The following is a 24,844-nucleotide window of genomic DNA, read 5'->3' on the forward strand; positions in this document are numbered from 1 at the left end:
TTAAACCCGAATAAGAACAAATTTCGTTTGGAACATGAACTTGTGAACCCACGGCTAACTGTATCCCTGAACTATTGAGGGACACACAAGTATTTTATTCTATGTTTTCGTTGAGATAGTCGAATTCATTGAGTTGAATTTGGATACTACAGTTTGATAGAGATCAAAAAAATTGCTTATAAAAGAGTTTACGAGGAAATTCCATTATTGAAAAATGTGGAAGTTATCTTAATGTCTTCGACCCATGCTAGAAAATATTGCTACAAATGCCCCACTTCTTTGAGCATCTCAACAATTTTTTTAGTCACGGGTCTATATCTATGAAACGAGTTGACTCAGTCTATATAATATTTGGCATGAAAGTAATATTTTTCAATGATGGAGTCGGGTTAAAAATATGTCTCACAAAGTTGACCCATGATACATGATACAAGAGTGTTTGTGATTTTTTTGGTACGACGAGGACAACACAGAAAAATCATTAGGGATAAAAAAATCTTGCAATTCATTCTTTTTTTACTGAATAACATAAATAAGATTTTACTTATTTATGTTAGAGTAGGTGACCATCAAACCAGCTTGGGGCTCGGGATTTTTTTTACTCTAATGTAAAACAATATTTATTTTAATAATATTTTATGATTTCATTCGATTATGACATTATACTTTATATGTATATCCATGCGAGCTGGATAGATAAAGTCCTTGAATATACAACAAATACCATGAGGTCTGCCTCGCAACGAAAGATCATGAAATTTATTAGGAAGTATATCATGTATTCTAAATAGGTTCCTACTCGAATCACTCGCCTAAAACAATTATAAAGGTCGATCGAGCTCGAGACTATCATCTATGATGTAAACACCATGTTTCATTGGTAAGAGCATGGAGATGTCTATTCACACTTATAGGTGATCATATGATAATACACTAAACAACCCTCCCTCAGACTGTCAGAGTGATTCTCACTTATCGAGTGGGATAGTCTGCGGTTATGGTTGAACACTATTAGTCATTTGACCTTGGACATTGTAGGGCTATACGTACTAGCATGCACTTTATTCTATTTACCGACTCCACTGAGGGTCATCAGTTGGCGAGGTTGGATGTTGTTTCGAAATACGCAGGAGCAAATGCGTTGTAGTTAGGGATTCACCATTTGCCTACGGGTGAAGATATCCTATGTGATCTGATGATTTAATAGTGTAAGGAGTCTCTGGCCAGATCAAGAAATGAGCTTTAGGGAAATGTGTTTTCCTAGTTGCACATACCGTGTCACCATTATTACTCAAAGATAAATAACATCGTTATCAAATTCATATGCAACTCTTGATATACCAATGGTTGTAGATTCGATCGGGATATATGCGTTGAAGGGACCGTACTATACGCTAAACATGATTAAAGATTCTTGCAGACACTATCAGTGATACCTATGGGATCATGGGGCGATACTATTTGACGCTCTTACCATGATCTGATAGGTGCAATCAGAAATGAGTTCTGACATTCTTGATCAAGGAGTTGAAGAAAAGAATGAGGCTAACTAGGGTAAGCCCGAATAAGAATAAATGTTATTGTGAATCACATGGAGATGTGAACCCACGACTAACTTTATCCTGGAACCATTGAAGGTCATACAAGTATCGGATTCTGTGTTCCCGTTGAGATAGTCATGTTTCAAGGAGTTGAAATTTGGCGACTTCTAGTTTGATGAAGATCAAACAAGAAGTTTATAAGTTGATATAATTGGATGTAAGAAATGGAAGTTAGCTTAATTTCTAAATAAGGAAGAAGAGTGGACTGCATGTTTTGTGAAGAAGTTCACTAAAATTAACAGTCGCCCAATATGGTAAGTGAAAATTTTGATCTTCGAAATTTTTATTTTTCATTATATGAACAAGACTTTTATCCTTGATACATCGACGCTTTTGTATCGTCGATCGGGGTTATAATGAGTTCATACTCATTTATTTAGTGAATTGAGAATTTATTAATTGAATGATTGTCCTAGTAATGACGACTATTAGCATGCACAAATTCTCATAAATGTTCTAGAGGAGTCTAGAATTAAATTAACAATGAGATAATTTTATAAATTAAATAATGATTATTTAATTGATGTACATATACATGTATATATTTTATATGATGATATAAAATATATGTTTATATATATATATATATATGGTATTGATATATTGTGTATTATTAAAAGTAATAATTATATATTAATTATATGAGAATTTTAATATCATGATATATGTATAGTCCTTGTGGGAGAGGAACTCCTAATTAAATTATGAGTCTCTCTATATATATACCATGAAGAGCCTTAAACGCATACCGAAACTCTTGCACACAAAACACAAAACAAAATTCATACCTTTCCTCCATTGAAGCTCTCGGCCAATTCACAAGTTTATAAAAAATAATAATAATAAATAAAGGGTTCGGCCGTGTGGAATTGAAGCATAGGATTCAAATCAATTCATGCAAGCAATTTTTGATTGATGGCATAATTAGCTTCAATTAATCATTGATTAAGAATCAATAAATCTTTCCCATTGAAAGTCACGGCCACTTGGAATTTTTACAACAAAATTTCGGCCACTTGTTCTTCCACCACCGCACCATCGCGTCGCACCTTCTCCGGATTTTGGAAATTCGGAGACTACAGTCTCAACATACAAATCGCTTGCGATTTCGAGTGCAATCCAAGCGAGGAGGATGGTCTTCAATCGTGGACCTAATTAATTGATCAAGGTTGAAGAGCCGCTCGTAGACATTTACAAGAAGGACTACTCTGCTTAAAAATCGGACAAATTTAGAGTCTAGCGTACACTAAAAAAAGGCAAAAGACAACGGTTAAAAACAAAAACCGTTGTCGTAGATCAAATAAAACCGTTGTTAAAGCTCATGTGGTTAAAGGGTGTGCTCAAAGACAACGGTGAAAAACCGTTGTCGTAGACGTCAAAGACGACGGTGAAAAACCGTTGTCGTAGGTCTTGTAAAACCGTTGTTTAAGACCCTGTGGTTAAATGGTGCGCTCAAAGACAACGGTGAAAAACCATTGTTGTAGACGTCTAAAGACTACGGTGAAAAACCGTTGTCGTAGCATTGAAAAATCGTTGTTCAACTAAATTTTGCGACGATTTTTCTAAAATAAACCGTCGCTAATAGCGACGGCTTTTATAAAATTGTCGCTATTAGCGACTGTTTTTCATATGATGTCCGTCGCAAACCAGGGACAGTTATTATTTTCCTTAGAGAATTAGCGACGGTTTTTCATATGATTTCCGTCGCTATATTTTTCGTAAAATAAAAAAAATTACTGTTGTAATTTAATAAACCTAAAAAAACCCTTACAATCTTACTAAATTAATAATATTTATAGGCAAGGATGCGGTTATTTATAGGCAATAACCGCATCCTTGCTCTCATCAAGTTACGAAGATGCTGTCTGCTATGTTGAGACTATGAATCTTGATGGGGAGACAAATTTAAAACTCAAACAAGCATTAGAAGTTACCTCCTCTTTAAACGAGGATAATGAATTTAGCGATTTCCGGGCAGTCGTTAAATGTGAGGATCCGAATGCTAAATTGTACAGTTTTGTTGGAAGTATGGAATTCGAGAACCTACATTTTCCTCTTTCTCCTCAACAATTGCTTCTCAGAGGCTCAAAATTACGGAACACTGGTCATGTATATGGAGCTGTTATTTTCACCGGACACGACACAAAGGTTATTTAGAACTCAACTGGCCCTCCTTTTAAGAGAAGCCGAATTGAGAAGAAAATGGACCATATTGTCTACTGTGGGAAGAAATGACTAAGGATGCGGTTATTTATAGGCAATTTGCAATTCGCGACGGTTTTTGTATAAACCGTTGCGAAAAGCGACGGATATAATAAAACTGTCGCTATGAGTGACAGTTTAGCTAAAGCCATCGCTATTAGCGACGGTTAGAAAAATAACCGCCGTAAATGTAAAATTAACGACGGTTGTTTGGTAGCTAATTTAAAATTGTGACAATTTAATTGAAATTGTCGCTAAATGAAGCGACATGTTTATTTAAAACGTCACGAATTTAACAATGCGATGGTTTTATAGACCGTCGCTAATTTAAATTTGCGACAGTTATTTCGAAAACTGTCGCTACATATAGTGACGGTTTTTTTAAAATTGTCGCTGATTTAAAATTAGCGCTGGTTTTTCATAAACCGTCGCTATATTTACCGACGATTTAAGAAAAACCGTCGCTAATTTTAACCGATTTTTTTAAAAAATTTTAGAAACTACGACAACGTTTTTTCAAAAAACCGTTGTCGTTAACCAAATAAAACACTAAAAAATGACAACGTTTTAAAAAACTGTTGTCGTAGTTAAAAAAATCATCCGAAAGACAACGGTTTACACAAACCGTTGTCTTTGACCCTTGACAGAATCTTATATAGACAAATGTTTTTGAAAAAACGTTGTTGTAGCTTAAAAAAACCATCCGAAAGACAACGATTTTTAAAAACCGTTGTTGTAGCCTGAAAAAACGCTCATAGACAACGGTTGTTAATTATAAATAGGAGTGATCAAGCCATAACCCTAACCACCACCATTGTGATTTTTGAATCCCTTATCCCAAGGACTCTAAAATTCGGCCACTTCCTTTTGAAGAAAAGTTTGAGCCGTCTCTCAAACTTTGATCTCCAACGTAAAATCTGTTCTAAATTTTTCTAGTGCAAATTAGAAGAGGAACAAATCATCTAGTCGTGGACCTGATTAGAATAATAAAGAAAGGAGTTTCTGAAGAACGTTCGTAGGGAATTCATCAAGAGCTATATCTGCTAACCCCGGGATAGTTGGAGCCAAGTGAATTAATTCACCAAAGATATAAATTCTAACGCCCTATGAATGTTTGAATATATAAATCATACGAGTGCCCAAACATAAATATATTTTGATTGTCAAAATAATATAAAAAATTTTAAACTTCCACTGCGTTTTGGACACGAGAGAACCGAGATCCAACAAGTTCTTGATGAGAACTCGTGAATATGTTGATGAATAAATTTTGAAAAAACGATTGAGCAAATAAGCCAACTTGATGAGCTCAAGCTATTCACGTATTTCCTTAAATTCTTTGCACTCATTTTCTTGCATTGAACACTCTTTGGGTTTTAAACTACAATTCATATTTGTGATATATTGCATTAAATAAATCCAGCCCATAAAATGTAACATTAACAGAAGGCCCGACAGAGCAAAGCTCAATAAATGGGATTTTTCGGATCAACGACCCAAATCAATTTTTGGCGCTCCAAGATCAGGTTTTATGCCTAGAAGACTTCCTAGAGGGAGAGGGCGCAAAGAAGTGTAGAGAACTTACTTTTGGCTCAATTTTTGTTACACAATCATATCAGCAATCGGCTGGTTCTGAGAGCTTGGGTGTAGAACGTTTGTTCGAAGCTTCAAACCCGAGTACATGATACCGGGAGATCTATATCTCATGCTACATTATAAGATGCATTCACATCATATTTTAGGTCAAGTGAATTAGGCTTTGTCATTCTAGAGACCTTTTTTTTATTAAGTCCAAGTGTCTAAGACATTGATATTATATTTTAAGTCAATTGTATAAGGCATTGGCATCTTAGCTCGGTCCATGACTTTGCTCTTTAGGTCAGGTTAATGAGGCATGGGCGTCCTCTATGAATGAGTTCTTATAATTTATTCTAAATTATGCACTTGTCTAAATCTGTTTGAAATGTTAACTTGGGGAAAGATTTATCATTGAAAATGTTAGCTCCGCATATTGATCACAGTTATTTAAGAGGATTACTCCTTATTTGTTGGTTCATCATTACATAGGCTAGCAGCTCGGCAGTTTTATGTGATTGCTAAAATAACGAAACAGTTTAAGAAAGAAAACCGAAGAGCATCCTCTTTCCGTTATATTAAGGGAAAGACATTACAGAGGCGGGCTCGAGGCTCTATATGTCATCTGAATATGACTCCACAAATTTCTTGAACTTGAGAAAGTCGGGATCCTTGTCCTCGAGCACGAGGCCTTGGCTCTTGAATATATCTCGGCAGCCTTCGAAGCTGACATGAAGGTATCAGTAGGCACTCGGACCCATCATCTTCACAAACTCGGGGGAACGGAGAAGCTCTGCTTTCTTTTCTCCTTCGCCTACAAGATAAGCCTCCAAGGCGGTCTTAGCACGAGCTATTTCATTTTGGAGCTTATAAATAGTGTGACCATTTCCTCAATTCATATATATATATAATATTTTACAAACACACTCAAAATCTCACTCTAGCATTCTCTTGCAGCTTATAATGTTGGATTTTCATTTGGCCTCCGTTAAATTTTGATGAAAGTGAATGTGCGTTTTCAATTCGTCGCTATAGTTAGTCCGTGCTAAATTCCTGCATGGTTTTGTCGTTCCAACCTGGGAAACAGTTGTATGTCCTGGTCCTCGAAGCACCTTCGGAGGGGACAAATCTGTTTTAAGAAATTATATTTGTACAGGCCTCGGTTTGCTAGCTTTACTGTTTTAATTTTGCCTGCTGTATTTTCTCACGACATTATTCATTAGTTAATATTCTCATTTTTGTATTTTTTACAAGTTTACCGTATTTATTTCTCTTTCGAGAACTACGAAATTTGTTTACAAACTTAAAACAGATTTGATATACTCATTACGTGATTTCTTTAAGATACGTCTTCTGAAACAAACGTTAAAAGAAAAATTGGTCATGTTGTCCCTTATGTAACTCCTGTTATGCATCAATTCGTTCCTCATGTTGCTCGATGTACTGCTACAATTGCCGTGCCAGCTAGTTACAGCGAAAAACAGAAGTTCATTGGAGTGGATTTAAAAAGGTGGCAGCAGAAAATATTATTTTACTTAGTGACGTGGAGCCTGACCAGATTCCTATCTGATGATGCTCCTAAACTGTCACGCCCCGAAACTCGGGAATGACACCGGCGTTGTTTAACAATCACACGATCGCAACAACAAGCCTCTTGTAGCACAGTATAAACCGAACCAGTTTATATATCATAATCTCAAATTAAATAACCGATGTCTTTACAATTACCAAAATAAATAAGACGACAGAGTTTTATTGCGGAAACGTAAATCTAATCAATAATAACTTAAACTAAATTCCTTGAGCGTTCACCATCCCCAGAACTGTTCGTACTCCTCATCCTCGAGTTCTTCTTCGGGCTTATCTGGGAAGGGTTGTAAGGGGGGTGAGTATTTTGGGAATACTCAGTAAATGGGGGAAAATCGAGCACAATAAAGACAATATGCATAAATTTCGAGAATAAAACATGACTTGCATACATACTTCATAAACATGCATAACATTGACACAGCACTGCGACTCATCTACTTTCTACGGTTTACTGACGTCAGTCCCTAATTTTACTCCTCTAAGGGGGCGAGGCCGTATAGTGGTTATGTCCCCCACCGCGTAAGGGTACGTCGTGGTTGGGATTCCCTCCCGTATACAGTCGACTCCTCACAGTGCTTTTGAAATCGTATGACAATTACACGAAAAGAGTAGAAAGAAGATTGTACTCGACTATTTATTTTTCTTGTAAAAATCGAAAACATGTATGCATAAATTCGAGATTTTTAAAGTTTAAAAAAAAAATAGCCCGCTTACAGTATATTTTGATGCTAAAAACGTGGGTGCTTGGCTTGGAAATAGGATCGCTCCTTGCTCCTACTTCGGACAGAACTTCGGCTTAAATTTCTAGGATGATTTTCGGCAGAGTTTCGGCTTGGGAGAGCTGCTGAATTTCGAAATTTTAAGTGTGAGAATGAGTGGGTATGGTGTGGTATTTATAGGCCAAGGGGTGGGAGTTTGATATGGCATTCAAATCATGCCCAAGATTGGCCTCAATCTCCACGTTTTTGGCTTCAATTCTTCATCCCATATTGAGTTATTTGGCTACCTAAATTGGTGAGATTACATTCTTGATTCCTTCCCTTCTTGCTTGGCTCGAGATTTGATGCTATGCTAAGGGGTTTGAACAAATCTTTGGTTATTTGTTTCCAAGTATCCGTGTATCTATCCATCACAAAATCTTGGCATATCAACTAAGGGAATTTTCGAAATCCCCATGCACTATCTTGCCTAAATTCTTTAACTTGTGTAATATTCAACTCTTGCAAGAAAAATCCCCTTCCTAATTTCGAAAATTGCATGCTTAAACACAATATATCAAATCCCATATGGTATGTCCAAGAGTATCTCTACATATCCCATATAAAATATTCTCCATTATGCAAGTCTTATTTTCACACAACACAAAAATCTTATGTTAAAATTTCCTTTACAATTATTTAATTATATGGTGAGAAAAAAAATCCTGGTTCTTAAATAAACTCAAAGTGGGTGATGGAGATGTTGAATCCGTCAGTGCTATGGAGGCATGATATCATTCTAATTTATCATGCCGAAATTATGTACTGAAGGGATTGATTGATTTGCTCCACAATATGTTTTGCGAAAAGAAAACGGTTAAAGAGCTATGAGAATCCTTTTACAAAAAGCACAAACCAAGGATTCCGTGGCCAAGAAGTTTCTTGTAGGCCGTTTTCAGGATATTAAAATGGTGGATTCTAACCGATTATGAGTAAATCTCAAGAAATCTAAGTGATTTTTCACGAGATTCACGCTGAGAGGATTACTTTGAGGGAATCTTTCCAAATGGCTGTTATTATTAAGAAGCTACTACTGGCCTGGAAAGATTTCAAAATTTGTCCATGTCAACATTCTTCGACAATCGAACACTGTTGCGGTCATTTTTATACGGAAAAACTTATCTAAACATTAGTTTAGCTTTTCTAGACGTAAACTGATGTCCTTGAAACTGGATCATGAAAACTGATACACTGATAAGAGATACTTCAGTTTGTATCCGAGTCGCTTCTGTTCGATTAGTCTAGTTTATGTAAATCAGTTTATATTATGGACATTGTTAGTTCTGTTTGGTTTGGAGTTCTGTTTTGGTTTGGATTTCACTTTGGCTTAAGCCAGTTCTGCCTTAATCAGGGATGGCAATTTCCTCCGAACCCGTTGGAGGATCCGATACCCGACCCGAATAGAAGATAGTATGTAGGGATTTTTAGACCCGATTAAATAATTGGGTAATCGGGTATGGGGATTTTTGGGTTCGGGTATTGAGGCGGGTTTGATATAATTCGACACACACCAAACCCGAATACCCGTTTAAATTAATATATTTAAATATATATATATATATATATGTATATATATAGTGATTATATTTATTTATATTAAAGATTCATCTTCTCAAATCCAAGTAAATCGGTACTTTTTCTTTTCTCTTCCCTTTCACTTTCATTTTTACGTTGAAAGCTTTTACCACTCTTTTATTTTTCATTCAATTTCTCATCTTATCCACTGGTAAGTTTATTCCATGTTTGACTTCAAAAACTGAAAAATACTTTATTTCTTGATTATGGTTCATTGTATTCCTTTTTTGTTTGCATATTTCCAAATTCATTTTAGGGTTCTTTTAACCAATTAATTTTGGGAGTTTGGAATGTACGTGACTTTGTTTTTTTATTGGTTTTGGTTTTTTTTTTAACTTGGGATATTTTTCTCAAGATTTCTTCGTTAAGGTTAGATATGATTGAGAGACAGAAATCCAACAATCCATAAAAAGTTACAGTAGAAAGCGAAACCACTTGTCATTTCAAATGCCGAAAGAAGTTAATAGAAAAATATATTATGATATAACTATAATTTAAAATTATAGTTTTCTAGGTTTTGGATTTTGATTATTTCAATAATTGTATGTTTACCAAGTTTATTGACTAATTTGCTTTGATTGAGGGGTTTAATAATCCTTGCTGCAATATAATTGTGGATAATTAATGTTGGAATTTTTCAGTAATCAATTTAATCGTATTTGATATTTTTCTATGAATTTTTTTATGCATTCCATGCCTTGATTCATTTGGTGGATTTTTAATTGTAGCTATTTTTATTATGTCTCTTTTTTGTCCTTTTGATTTACTTGTCTTGTGTTTGGATGAAAAGAAGGTGAATCTAAATTTTCAACAAGTGACAGAAGAGTGTATCCTCAAGGCATTTGTCATTATTTACTTTTTTTTATGATGTTTACTTTTGACTTCTTGATCTTAGTAAAAACTTGCGTCCAAATATGAGAAAAGGCTAAGATTTTTCTAATATTTATCCTCATTCCTCTTAAGTTTGAACTAAAAAGACATTGTTATTTTCTCTATTTTATTTTATTTTGTTTTTTTTTTAACATACATTACTTTACCACTTTCAGTTATATTAAATGGACTCAACATATCATATAACAAAAAATGAAGTACCACTATCTGAAATAAATCACGAGGTTCCACATGTTCCACAAAATACATCATCTGTTGATGGTGCCTCTCCTAGTGAAACAAGAAAGAGAAAGTTAACTTCTGATGTGTGGAATCATTTTGAAAGGAAGAAAATTAATGGAATGGATAAGGCGATTTGCAATTACTGCAAAAAATCTCTTTCTGGTCAAAGCACACATGGGACAACACATTTACGTGAACATATCAAAATTTGTCCAAGAAGAACTATTAGTGATATAAGGCAGAAACTGCTGATTAAAGAGCAAAACAAGGGGGATTTTGCTATTAAAGTCTTTCAATTTGATCAAGAAATATCAAGGTCAATTATTGCTGAAATGATAATTTTACATAAGTATCCATTGGAAATAGTGGAGCATCATGGATTTCATAAACTTTTAGCAAGTCTTCAGCCTTTGTTCAAGGTTCCAAGTCGCAATACCATCAAGAGTGATATACTGAAAATGTATGACTATGAAAAGACAAAAGTATTGAGTTTATTGGAATCTAATAAAGGCAGAATTGCTTTAACCACCGACATGTGGACTGCACCTAATCAGAGGAAAGGATTTTTGGCTTTGACTGCCCATTTCATATATGATAATTGGACTTTGCAAGGTCGTATTTTGAGGTATATATTCTATTTGTCACTCAAATATGTAATATTTTCACACTTTTTATGATTTCAGTTAAATAGATACTTACATATATACATTATTTTAATTGAATTATGTAGGTTTGCTTATGTTCGTTCTCCACATACCTCAGAAGTCCTTGCTAATGTGATAGTTAAGTCTATGATGTATTGGAATAATGATAGGAAAATATACACCATTACTGTTGATAATTGTTCCACTAATGATTCTCTTATGAACTATGTGATGCATAAGCTTGATCATTCTTCACTTATGCTGCAAGGGTCTTTAATACATATGCGTTGTGCTGCTCATATTTTGAATTTAGTTGTCCAAGATGGTTTGGATATCATTGCACCTAGTGTTGAGAAAATTCGTAAAAGTGTCGCATATTGGAGAGCATCTCCTAAAGGAGAGCAAAAGTTTGATGATGTGGCACGGATTGTAGTACGCAATATGAATGCTAAAAAATTGGTGTTGGATTGTAAAACCCGTTGGAACTCAACATATGTAATGCTCAGAACTGCTATATCTTTTAAAGATGTGTTTGCTCGTCTGAGATTTCGTGATCCATCATATAAATGTTTTCCAACAGATAATGAGTGGTTGTTAGCAGAAGAGGTTTCTAATATGTTGCAAGTGTTTTATTCTGTGACTGAAGTATTTTCTGGAAGAAAATATCCCACAACTAATATATTTTTTCCCAAGGTTTGTGAAATTAAAGCTTCATTGCTCAAGTGGACCACATCTCCTAACAAGGTGATTTCTTCAATGACTGAAAGGATGCTTTCCAAATTTGAGAAGTATTGGTGTGATATTTATGGAGTTATGGGAATAGTGTTGCGTATTTTCTTGATTGCTCGCAAGTGCACGACGTCAAGTTATAGTAAAATGTAATTTTGAGTACAAGTGTCGATCCCACGAGAAGTATGTATATAAGTATGTATATAAATATATATTAATGCTTGTAATTAAAATAGTCTTGACTTTATTTAGGAAAATCAATTAAAATCTTTGGTTGCAAGAATAGCTAAATTTAAAATATATTTAAATATAACACCAAATTTTAGCAAATAACAATGATGTAAAAGATCTAGAGGTCCGATTTCACGCAACTATCCACCATGTGTCATTTTGTGTAGCTATATTATAAATGTCCTTCTTATTCATTAGCCACTAATTCTAAATTATCTACTTCCTCTTCCGATTGCTAAGCAGATACTAATTATCTAACAAAGAATTGTAACGTCCCCGTCAACAATCTATAGTTAAATAACACAATAAGCAATAACTTCTTTTAATGGCTTCAATAGCAATATATGTCCTCCCGAACTCTATAAATACCATCGATGTATTTTTCCCTTTCTTGTTTATAAATTCCCTTTTCAAGTGATAAATTATAAACATAAAAATCATTCAAGATATAGCCAGTAAAATGAAAGCATTAAGATTGGAAAAATACAAATGAACAATAAGGAAAACTTATATAGCATAATTCATAAATCCCAACACATGGTTTCTAGTTTTGTTCCATCTTTCCTCTAGAAATAAGAATTAGTTCATAATAATAAAAACAACACAACAACACATGAATCTTAAACAATACATATCAAATAAAAATAAAGAAGAAGAACTTAGAACAAGAGTTTGGAGTGCAAGTTATTTCTGTCCAGAAGTGTGCAAGAGATTTCCAAAGGATGATGGACTTGAGCTTCAATCCCTTCTTTGTAGCCTCCTCTCCTTTCCTTTGCTCCCCAATGACCTAGATAGTGAATAATAGAAGTCTTTTATAGTCCTAGACAAGTCTTTGCACGCAAAACACAAAAGTCATCAACTCCCATGCGCAGCACACCAAATTTCAGAATTTCCAGACTTTGTCTGTTGCGACCGCGGGTGCGGTAAAGATGGCACCGCGGGTGCGGTGAAGCTTCGTTTAAATCTTGAATTTCAAACATCAGTGACCGCGGGTGCGGTACAGAGGGGGCCGCGGGTGCGGTAAGGCTTCGGCAAAAATTCTTGAACATTGACCGCGGGTGCGGTCTCTTTGTTAGCGCGGGTGCGCTGGAGCTTCGGCAAAAATTCTTTTGCACTTTCAATTCAACAATTTACTACTCCAAATTCTCATTCTAAGCTTCCAAACTACAACAACAAAAAAAACAACAAATCACATAAAACCTGCTCAAAAATCATAAAATTCCAAGTTAAAAACAAGTAATAAAAGTACAATAAATTGCACTTATCAAATAGCTACTATTTTAGATCCAAGATATAAGACAAAGTTGGTTGAGTATTGTTTCAAAAAAACACATGGAGAGATTGGTTTTAAAGAACCTGTTAGAAAGATTAAAAAGATGTGTTATGATTTTGTTGACGATTATACAAATAATAATGGTTATGCCAGTATTGAACAAAGATCAACGGAGACTAGATTGAATACAAGTACTGATGATTTTTTGGATAGTTTCGATAAAGAAGTAGCACTTGAGTGTGATGTTTACACTGATATGAAGACTGAGCTAGATCATTATTTGGAAGAAAAAGTGTTGCCTAGAAATGTTGATTTTGACATATTGGAGTGGTGGAAGACCAATGGAATCAAATATCCCACTTTGATGAGGATGGCACGAGATCTGCTTGCCATTCCAATATCAACGGTGGCTTCAGAATCAACATTTAGTACTGGTGGCAGATTGATGAGTTCCCATAGAAGCAGGCTTCATCCAAAAACCATAGAAGCGTTGATGTGCACTCAAAGTTGGTTATTGAATGAGAAACAAGGTAATATAAATTGCATTTTTAGTTTTTATTGTTTTTGAACAAAAATATTATTAATTTCCAATATAAAGTAATAAATTTTTTCTTTGAATTTTGTAGCTACAAGTTCACAAGAACGGAAGCATAATATATATTACTCTTCAGTTGAATATGATGAGGACACTATTGATGTTGATGTTGTAAGTTTTAAATACAATTTAATTTTGTTAAATTTGACATTGAAAATAAACTGTTGGGTCATTTATTTATGTTGTTCTTCATCATTTTGCACGACATTACAATGTCAAATGATGAAGACATGTACGATTAGTTCGGAGTTAAACCGATCTAGTTTGATTTTGGGTGGATAATGTTTATATATGATTAAACTAGGGGTAGCCCATAGATGATTAATCAATTGAATTATGAATTTTGGATATGATGTAAATTCTACTATATTTATGGTGAATTAGTGTACTTTTGTTCAACTAATATAAATTATTTTTAATATTTTGTTATTTTTTCTATAAAGTTTATTTTGCAAATTTTATCATTAATAATTTTTCTTATTGTTCATTTAAATAATTTTTAAAATATTCATAACTTCATTGAAACAATTTAAATTTGAAAAAATTCAATTGTATATGATTATAGGGTATTTGGGTAGGGTATGAGTATCCGATAATCCGATGGTTATGGGGATGAGGATGAAATTCAATACCCGATGGGTATGGGGATGAATTTAATAAATGAGTATGTGGATGGATGTATAAAATCAGACCTATAACCTACTCATTGTCATCCCTAGCCTTAATTATTTGTTAACATTAAAACATAAAATTTTTGTTCAACATATATGTACTGAAAAACGCCATTTTATATACATAGTTTTATTGTTTAGTAGTATATTTTTAGGCAAAAACTTGTGTGAAACCGTCTCACGGGTCGTATTTTGTGAGACAGATCTCTTATTTGGGTCATCAATGAAAAAATATTACTTTTTATGCTAAGAGCATACTTTTTATTGTGAATATCGATAGGATTGACCCATATCAAAGATAAAAATTCGTGAGATCGTCTCACAAAAGACCTGCACATATTTTTATATGAAATATATATAGTTAGATTCATGTGTTGTTAGAGTAGGTGCCCGTCCAGCCAAGTGTTGGCCGAGTGTTCACAATGAAACTCTATGTATAAACAATATTTATTTTAATAATATTTGAAATTATTGTTTTGGCACATCTTTATCTGTATACCCATGCTAGTTGCATAGATAAAATCCTTGAATATACAAATAGTAGAAAGAATATGAGATACTCATATGATGAGTATCATGAAACTCGTATTTGGAATAATGTATATTCTAAACAGTTCCTAGTCGATTCAGCCGCCGCTAAGAAGGATATAGACCGCTCGAGTTTGAGACTAGTAACTGTGATGTGAGTACCATGTTTCATTGGTAAGGGGACATTGTGATGTCCGAACATGCAGATAGGTACTCCTTGTAGAGTGCACTGAACAACCCTCCATAAAGGATTTTTCAAGTGGTTCTCACTTATCGAGTGGAAACGTCCTAGTTTATGGTTGTACACCATTAGTCCTTATGACCTGGAACAACATTGAGACTCTATGTGCTAGCATTACACTTTGACTAGTTTATCGACTCTCATGGAGTCATCAGGTGGTAAGGATGGGTGTTTCATCGAAACATATAGGATTCGATGCATTGTAGTCAGGGATTCATCGCTTACCTTCGGGTATGGATATCCTATGTGATCACATGTATATGTAGTATGAAATCTTTGATCAGAGTATGGTGGTAATTATGAAAGGGGTTTCATAGATTACACCATCGATGCAACTACGACATGACACATAGTATCGATTCTTTGACAGCTCTCGATATACCAATAGTTGTCGAATCGGTCGAGATATATGAGATGAAGGGACCGTACTGTACGCTAACCATAATTGAATGGTTCTTGCAGGCACTATCATTTGATACCTAGGGAATCATGTAAGCGATGCTGCTAGGAGTTTAACATCATTGGTTGGGTACTATCAGACTTGAGTTCTGACGTTCTTATTATCAAGGAGTTGATAAGTAAGAATGGAGCAACTTGGGTATGCTCATATAAGGACATGTTTAGTCCCGAATCACATTGAGATGTAAATCCACGGCTAGTTGTATCATTGAACCATTGAGGATCACACAAGTGCTAACTTTCTAGATCCCGTTGAAGTAAAATAGTTCAATGTGTTGAACGACTTATAAAAGAGTTTATAAGCGCAAATAAAAATAGAAGTATGACTTCTATAAGGAGAATGTAACTTTTAATTTGAGGAAGTGTTCCTAAATTAAAAGTTGGTCAAACAAATTATGTATTTGAAAATTGTGATTTTCATAAACATTATTATGGGCTAAATTAAATTAATTCAAATGTTGAATTAATTAAAAACTAGTGGGTCTAGTAGAGTCAAAATAATTAAATTAATTCAAGTGTTGAATTAATTAAACAATATTGGATCTTGTAGAGCCCAATAGGAAATAATTATTAACTAGTCGGCTTGAGTAAAATCAAGTAAGGTTTAATTAGTCTCAAATATGTTTGAGACATTTAAATGAAAAGTCCATGGGCCTTGTAATTGTTACAAGGTCCAAATAGAATTGCATGCTTGGAAGGTGAAATGTTGGAGGGTACTTTTTCAATATCCATGGCATGTCATGCTTTTGGAATACACAACAATTTTTGCAAAACCAAGAAAACTCTCCCTTCTCTCCTTGCAAATGGGGTGGTCGAAATTTTGAAGAACAATTCACCTTCATTTTGCTTCTTCATTTTGTTGAGGAAATGTGTTCTGCTCAAATGAAAAATAATCTAATTTTTCTAGTGCAAAATTAGAGTGGATTTAGCTTGTTGGTGGTGGACCTAATTTGAAGGAAGGAGTCCAAGAACAAGGAAAGCTTGTAGAAGGTCAACCATTCAAGAGCCAAGTTGTTTACAACTTGGTTGGAGCCAATAATCAATCTTTGATATTGATAGGTATATTTCCTAAACACACTATGAATGTCATCTTTGTGTTTATTGTATTTGATACACATCTTAGTGTTTAGGATGCTTGATTTCTTGTATGAAAAATATTTTTGAAACTTTCGTTGCACAAGTGTGCTCCATAAATGACCCCTTTCATGTGTTATATTATATTTCTTTATTTGTATGATTCTTTTTATTAATTATTATTTTAAGTAATGTGCTATTTTAAATTTGAATGTTATTTATATTTATGAATTCAGATTTAATTTAATGAAATTTTAATTATCGATTCAAATATTATTTTATTTATTGTGAACATTAGTATTATTATGTAATATTTAATTTAAATTTTATCTTTAATTATTAATGAAATTTTTAGCCTAATTTTAGTATTTAAAATAGTGTGTGTGTATATATATATATATATGCAATTTTGTGTGTGTGTGTATATATATACATATATTTCATTTACTTAAAAGTTTTGTATAAATTAATATCAATTGGGCTATCTCAGGATTTGGAGTGCGACGATGGTTATGACGAAGGACACGAATATTAGGATTTTATTATATTTTGTTGAGCATGTTTATTGAACACTTTTATTATATATATAATTATTTCAAAATTTTAGTTTATATATTCATCGTATAATTATTGTAGAAATATTAATAACAGTCGGATTCAAATTATTTAATCATTTAAAATATTAATAATCAGACGATCTCACTTATCAATTTTGTAAGACAAATCTCTTATTTTGATCACGAATGAAAAAAATTATTTTCATTGTCAAAAAAGTATTATTTTATTGCAAATATGGTTAGGATTGACTCATCTCACGAAAAAAGATCGTGAGACCATATTACAGAAGATCTATTCAATTAATTATTAATGATAAAAAAATAAAGTAAAAATATATTATTCATTATTTATAGAAATTATAAATATTATTCTTTTTGTATAAAAAATTTAATTTCTTAAAAAATATTCTAAACCGCCGTTAATTTTTAAAAACTGTTTTATATTAAAAAAATTAATTAATTTAAAGACTATTTTTGTAAAACTACTTGTAATTAGCAACGATTTTTCACAAAAACGGTCGTGATTAGAAATCTTTCAGATAATTAGTTTAATATCAACCGATTTTGACTATAGTTTTCTTCCAAAAATTGTAATTATATGTTAACGATGATTACTTTAATAACAAAATAATGAAATGGCGATGGTCAAAGTCAATAGAGAAATTTGATAAACCTGTGGTATGTCGAGAAATATAAAAGTCAAATGTTTGACTAATGAGTTGTCTAATATAAATTACAAACCCCACATATTTCGAAGCTCTTTCAATGTTGGCCCACGCCAGTAGCCGCCTTACATTCATGGTCATTATCATCTCCTTCTGGCCAAACCCTAAGACCCTCTTCTATATATACAAAATCAATATCTATGCAGTGTATATGTATGTGTTGTGAATACGGGGGATTGAATTTAAATTTATTATCTTTGGTGGATCCAATTTTGTTGATGAGAAGGTAAGGTTTTCGATCTGTTTTGATCATTTTGTTTTTTTATTCAAATGGGTTGGAGTTATTTGTTATTGGAAAACGTTATTTGAGTTGTGATTTTTAATTCATTTTGATGGGGTTTGTACTTTCTTTAATTCGGGGCTGATTTATGGTTTTTTTGGGGTTTTCTCGCAGAAGAATTGATTTATAATATATTCGTTTTGAGGGCTGCAAAAGAATAGATTTTGGATGCCACTTGGATTCAAAATAGTTGAATATCTCTCATTGATTTTATGTGGGGATTGCTTTGATCTTCCTAGATGTCGCTTTTGCCCAAAAGCGATTCGATTCAAATCAGGGACGTTTGGGCTGACAATTTGGATGAAGAATTGTCATTGATTCGTGAAATTGTCGATGATTATCCTTATATTGCCATGGACACCGAGTTCCCGGGGATTGTTCTTCGTCCCGTGGGAAACTTCAAGAACTCAGGTGACTACCATTACCAGACGTTGAAAGACAACGTGGATCTGTTGAAGCTAATCCAGCTAGGTCTAACATTTTCGGATGACAAAGGAAATCTGCCGACATGTGGTAGCGGCAAGTATTGCATTTGGCAATTCAATTTCCGTGAATTCAATGACAATGAGGATGTCTTTGCAAATGATTCAATCGAGTTGTTGCGACAAAGTGGTATTGACTTTGCAAAGAATAACGAAAAGGGTATAGATGCCAAGCTTTTGGGGGAGCTTTTAATGTCTTCTGGTATAGTTTTGAACGACAATGTGTATTGGGTGACGTTTCACAGTGGGTATGATTTTGGGTACTTGCTCAAGCTCTTGACATGTCAAAGCTTGCCCGATACGCAGGCTGGGTTCTTTACCTTGATCAATGTGTATTTTCCCGTGCTTTACGATGTCAAACATTTGATGAAATTTTGCAACAGTTTGCATGGTGGTTTGAATAAGTTGGCGGAGTTGTTGGAGGTGGACAGAGTTGGGGTCTGTCATCAGGCAGGTTCGGATAGCTTGCTTACTTGTTGTACATTCAAGAAGTTGAAAGAGAACTTCTTCAGCGGCTCGATGGAGAAGTATTCGGGTGTGTTGTATGGTTTAGGTGTTGAGAATGGATAGAATAAGTGAAAAGTACTTTTTTATTTGAGTGCATTTGTTTGGCAATCTACATGTTTCATCACTCTTTCGTATAATTTTGAAGTGACCAATGGTTGTCTATTAAAGAAAATTGCATCCTTTTGGTTTCTTGAATTCTCTATGATACATTTTTCCTATACATGTCACCGTGTCATTAGTCGCTAACTATGTTGTCACAATGTCATGTCGAGTTCTTTGGGTTTCTTGAAATTATTGATTCACCTAATTTTCCCTTAGAACGAGCCAAGTAGTCGCTTGTGAAATTTGATGAGAACGAAATAAAATCAATTTTCCCATTTGACCGACAGAAAACACATATTTTCACCTTGAAGCACATGAATCATCATCCTTTCTTCTTAACATCTTGGAATCCGCCACCAATGTCAATTGTCATCTCATACTTTTAACAACAAATGTTCCAATATTCATTATTGCCTCTGTAATGTGCAATGTGCTTTTGAGGTTTCTTCTGATATTCTATTGGTCAGATATGATTTCAAGAATGTACAAGTAAACACCCATTGGTAACGTATGTTGATAAATGGAAACGTTTTATTACTAGGTTACGGGAAAGGAAACATGGGACGCAAATGACATCTTTAAAGATCATATATTTTGTTCTCTGGGGAAGGCTGAGAGATTAGAATAAGTCTTACTTCCACAGCAAAACCATCGCCAAAATACGAAAAAGTTGCCACCGGCGGTTAAATATAATGAATACCAAAATGAAGTAGTACAGACCAGAATGGACCTTCAGGCAAGGGAAGAGCACTAGCAATTGTGATTTAAAACTATAATTGAGAGCGCCATAAATCAGACCTTTCAAAAAAAAGTGTTGTCGCGTCTAGCAGGTTGCAAGATCTAATTTTCTTATGCTAATTCATCTTTGCTAGCAACTCGTTTATAAAGTCTTCACGATTTCCAGAGTCTCCTCCATCTTTAAATCGTTTCTTCCTACCGCTCAATGCTTTGTCTGGATTGTTCAACACAAAGGGACGAAGAAAATTGGTGACTGCTTTAAAATGTGTGCCGACATTAGCAATTTCTGCCACAATATCCTCAATGCATATGATGTTATGCTGACCCAATTCCTGTCAAAATAAGGAATTGCATTATTAAAACTACTCGAGGAATAGGTATATCAACAGGGAAAACATGTGATGAATTTGCTAAGTACAGATCAATACCTGTTCAACTATGTTATTGTCCGTCAACGGAATCCTCTGCTTGCCAACTTTTACAACACCCTTTTTGTAAATCAAGTCCTTCACACTCTTGAGATTTGGATAGCTGCAACCATGAGTCCATTAAATTGTAATATAACTTACCAATAAGTAAAATGCTCAGTTAATTATCCGTTTTATTTTTCACAGGGCTGGAAAAAATTAGAACAATATTCAGAGTTCGAGTGGTTGAGACTTGACCAGTTGGCGATTGGACTTTCATCTTTCGCAGTATAAGAATACATTCAGAACAAATGAAAAAGCAACAGACGGCTGTCCGGATCCAAGTATTGCGGTTGGAACAGAAACTGGAAGCTAGCTGGAGAAAGCTTTGCGCTTTTTAAAAGGTTAAACTAGCTTTCACCCCACCAAAAGTCCAAGTAGACGAGGGATTTTAAGAAAATGATTACTTTTACTTCTTCCATTCCAATAGATGCACAATTTCTCACAAAACAGTGTTCCAATGCTGAAGTTTTGAATGCAACACAGACTCGACCTAAATATGCCAAAAAACTTTTTAGAGCATAAGCGATTTTTTTAAGAAAAGAATAGAGCTTTTTTAAAATAAGTTGTCCAGATGGGCAATTTTTTTTTTTTTAAAAAAGCAACCAAAAAAGACAAAATCTGGCCCTTTCCTCTTCTAAAAGTTCAACAAATAGTGATTCTTCACTACTCTATCCAAACAGAAAAGTGCTTTAAAAACAAGCACTTAAAAGCTTGCTAATAACCAAGCCTTGAAGCAGGACGTAGGAATGACGTAAATAAAAATAACATCACATACCCATAGGTCACATAAGGCTCCACCTTCTGTAAGATTTCCATTAGTCTTTCATTTGCCTTCACAAACACCCCGTTGAAGATTTTTCTTAATCTCAAAGAATGCAGGAGCTTACGAGTATGTGAATGCATATCATTTTTCCTGAAAATAGTAAATTAAATGTAAAGGAAACAGGAAATAAAAATTAGAGGCAAGGGCTAGAATATATGTGCTCACCCCCCAATGCGTATGATGAACAAGAGCTTGGAATCAAATGTAGCTGGTGCCCGTCTCCTTTGACTTCTTCCCCTACACTTCATTTGGATGAGGTCCAACTCCTGGATGCAAAGCAGACAATATGGGCAATTTTTGTCAGTCTACCATTTATTAAATTCTTCAGGACTGGTATTTGGACTCCTACACACAAGCTTACAACACGAGATATGTAACTGTAGAACTTTCACAGATTTTACACCCACAAACAATAAGATAAAATACTGAAGTACTTCTATACCAAAATACCCACTTGATTTTGTTATTTACACAAGACTCATTCGAAATATAAAAATGTAAAAAATATTCAAGCTCTCAAACTTCTGCATACCATGAAGATTCACCTCTTGAGGATCACAGATAATACTGAGAGAAAAACGAAGTACCAAGTCAATACAAGCCCATGGGCATATGTTTCCGATAGAAGAAAAATTCATCAGCACAATGGTTTGGAATTAAAATAAGTGGTCTACTTGTCTGGAAAATAGAAAATATGGTCATGTTCCATATGTAATCATCCATTCAAAAATAGATTTTCAGTGGTAATTGCCTGCTACGGCCAGGAGACAAAAAGAAACATTCTGTTACATCCCAAAAAATCCAGGAGAATAACTAGATAATTTCAAAATCGAAGCCCATTTTTCAAATCACGGTAATTCCGGTACATATATGTTCATATTTTACACCACTAAGCTGTTTATATTTTGATTCTCACAAACGATAAATAAATCAAGCCTCGCATGGTAGTATGGCATTCATCAGCCAAACACGCACACAAACACAAAATTAAGTAAGAGCTACCACACAAACAAGCAAGCAACAGCAAACACAAGCACGCAAGCAAGTAAACCTACGTTTTCGGTCAAAATAGCTCATAAATTTTAAAACTTCGGAAACTAAATGACAGATCGATTATGGCAAGAATTATTACTTTATCACGAAATTCACGGATGAATTGCTCGGGCTTCTTGATAGCAAACTTCTGCGATTTGAGCCGCTTAACCCTCTCTTGTAACTGAAGCTTCCTTCTAATTGCCCACTCCTCATTGTTCTTCCTCTTCTTCAATACCACTTCCGGAATGTAATTTAGAGCCATCGGCGGCGCCTCCTCAGCTGCCATGGTTTCTCGACAAATTCTCTTACAACTATACTGTAAATCACATCGAAACAGAAGCAATTAATGATTGTTCAAAGACAATTAATCTTCAATTGAAAAAATAAATATACATAACACATACTCCAACACAGGAGGAAGCGACGGAGAGGATGAAGTAAGTTGAAGCTCAAAAACCCTAATAGGGCCCTTTTTGGGAAGGCCGGGTTTATTACAGTTATGACCCCCATCTTTTAGTTATTTATATTTTTTGCCCAGAAAACGCAAATTTTCATACTTGAGAACTAAATCAAATTTTGGCATTTTTTCTCCGAATTACACTTATTTAAAAAAATCCTGACATGATTATCGTTGCAGTTTGAATGCGTTCCTTGAAATTTGTGCCTCGAATTTTTCGACAGCTATTCTGGAACATTTTGTCTTTAAGCTTTGCTGCAACGTCCATTATTGTACTATTGATAGTACGGTTGCTTTTCCTTAATGCGCACAGCTGGATTCCACTGTTGATAAGCTTGTCGTGTTCTGCAAACTGATTGATTCCTAACTGATGTTCTGAATTGGTCAGCCGAAGTGGTCTTGAACTGGTTTGATGAAATAAGTTGGCTCATCAGCTGAACTGATTCACTACATTAGTTGAACTGGTTAGCTGGGCTGTTCATCAGCTGGTCGGGCTTCTAAAGGTCTTCTACTGAACCACCTATCATCTGGACAATCAGTTGAACTTTTTTTTGATATATCATTTAAACACATTCAGTTTGAGCGATCAATTGACGCTTTCAGTTTGCGTCCCGATAGCTTCAGTTTCTGCGCATTTAGGTAAAATCATTAAAAACGGTCATTTTGCCCATGGAAACACTAAATGATCATTTTACCCCTGGACCTCAAAATTCCGAATCGAAGCTTACTAAACTCCTTAAAACACCCCAAAAAATATTTATAAGCATTTTTTAGACGTAAACTTGAGCCGTTCCAAAACATAAAAGACTCGTTTTAAAACTTAGACAGGGGTCCGGTTTTATCCCGAATCAACCCGAGACTTATCCAAAATTTTCCCAACTTAAACGGTGACTCGAACTTACACATCCAGCCCCTAAAACTCACGTTCCAGACCTCTTAGGACCTATGAACAAATCTTGCAAGTTGCTGGAACTTTCCAACGCAGACAAGCCGAGCCCTAGCCACCCAAACTCACGAAGTCAAAATTTGAACGACGTCAAAAATTTGTACTGAAAAGTGAAAAAATAAGTGTTAATGAATTTTTAAAATATTTAGTAAGATATAAAGTATGGACTTTTACTTCATAAATTTTCGCTCCTACTGTTTTTACATTTTAAACTACCCTATAGTGAAACGGGAAACTCCTTTCCTTAGTATGTACGTAAGGTCCAATTAGCAAATTATGATCCCGAATAATATCAGCCAATCATAATTCCTAAAAGGTAGTTTCCAATTGAATCTTCATGAAACCTTCTGCGTAAACTTTTGTCTCATGTTTGATTAGGACCTAATAATATGAGGTTGTTCAACTTTACGTGTCAAGCTTTACCCATCGATGTTGAACCTTAATGGACGGTCTCCATGATTCCCTCAATAATATGAGCCAAAATTATGGGAGTTCCACGTAGTTCACATCACCATGTCAATAGATGTCACAGCTTTTCGGTGTCTAGGACTCCCCCAATAATATGAGCTGAGCCCCGAGCATGGGTAGCATTCATCATGCACCCATTGTCGAAGGAAGACATGAAAATTATAAACACCTTTATAATTACCTTTTTCGGGCTTGATATTAATTTTGAATCTCATTCAAAATAAGGGTTTTTGATTTTGAAAGGTCTCATCATTAATTTTGTTTAAAAACTCTCCATGTTTGATCGTATGTTTGTCGGAGTCATGCAACTTTGTTATTATCATAATAATAACACACATACTCATTATTTATAATATATCATGCATATATTATAAACAGTAAACAAAACAAGGATG

General features: G+C 34.4%; 2 protein-coding genes across 6 annotated transcripts; one reads left to right on the forward strand and one right to left on the reverse strand.

Moving 5' to 3' along the window:
- Positions 1 to 18,171: 18,171 nt before the first annotated feature.
- LOC142553785 (putative CCR4-associated factor 1 homolog 7) lies at positions 18,172 to 19,605 on the forward strand. 4 transcript variants are annotated; one of them, XM_075664293.1, is made up of 2 exons: positions 18,172 to 18,367; positions 18,661 to 19,605. In XM_075664293.1, exon 2 carries the CDS (start codon positions 18,661 to 18,663, stop codon positions 19,471 to 19,473), a length of 813 nt encoding a protein of 270 aa, XP_075520408.1. In that variant the 5' UTR covers positions 18,172 to 18,367; the 3' UTR covers positions 19,474 to 19,605. The 4 variants fall into 4 exon arrangements, with proteins under 4 accessions (XP_075520408.1, XP_075520406.1, XP_075520407.1 ...); XM_075664291.1 differs by having other exon boundaries at positions 18,173 to 18,397; positions 18,452 to 19,605; XM_075664292.1 differs by having other exon boundaries at positions 18,173 to 18,383; positions 18,423 to 19,605.
- A 567-nt stretch (positions 19,606 to 20,172) lies between these two features.
- On the reverse strand, positions 20,173 to 23,085 carry LOC142553787 (large ribosomal subunit protein uL30z-like). 2 transcript variants are annotated; one of them, XM_075664294.1, is made up of 6 exons: positions 22,983 to 23,085; positions 22,676 to 22,894; positions 21,709 to 21,809; positions 21,496 to 21,633; positions 20,679 to 20,781; positions 20,173 to 20,582 (listed from the first exon to the last, which is right to left on the reverse strand). In XM_075664294.1, the coding sequence occupies exons 2-6, from the start codon at positions 22,862 to 22,864 to the stop codon at positions 20,367 to 20,369; spliced, it is 747 nt and encodes a 248-aa protein (XP_075520409.1). In that variant the 5' UTR covers positions 22,865 to 22,894; positions 22,983 to 23,085; the 3' UTR covers positions 20,173 to 20,366. The 2 variants fall into 2 exon arrangements, with proteins under 2 accessions (XP_075520409.1, XP_075520410.1); XM_075664295.1 differs by having other exon boundaries at positions 22,676 to 22,889; positions 22,977 to 23,047.
- Positions 23,086 to 24,844: the final 1,759 nt, after the last annotated feature.

Source organism: Primulina tabacum, chromosome 8 (assembly GCF_025594145.1).
Source record: "Primulina tabacum isolate GXHZ01 chromosome 8, ASM2559414v2, whole genome shotgun sequence".
In the NCBI taxonomy this organism is placed as follows: Eukaryota; Viridiplantae; Streptophyta; class Magnoliopsida; order Lamiales; family Gesneriaceae; genus Primulina; species Primulina tabacum.

Excerpts from the sequence above, each read along its gene's own strand:
- LOC142553785 (XM_075664293.1), top strand. The coding sequence starts at position 18,661 with ATGTCGCTTTTGCCCAAAAGCGATTCGATTCAAATCAGGGACGTTTGG.
- LOC142553787 (XM_075664294.1), bottom strand. The coding sequence starts at position 22,864 with ATGGCAGCTGAGGAGGCGCCGCCGATGGCTCTAAATTACATTCCGGAA. Across the intron at positions 21,810-22,675 it reads TCCGTGAATTTCGTGATAAA|GAGTTGGACCTCATCCAAAT; the intron begins GTAATAATTCTT and ends CTTTGCATCCAG. Across the intron at positions 20,583-20,678 it reads ACAATAACATAGTTGAACAG|GAATTGGGTCAGCATAACAT; the intron begins GTATTGATCTGT and ends TTATTTTGACAG.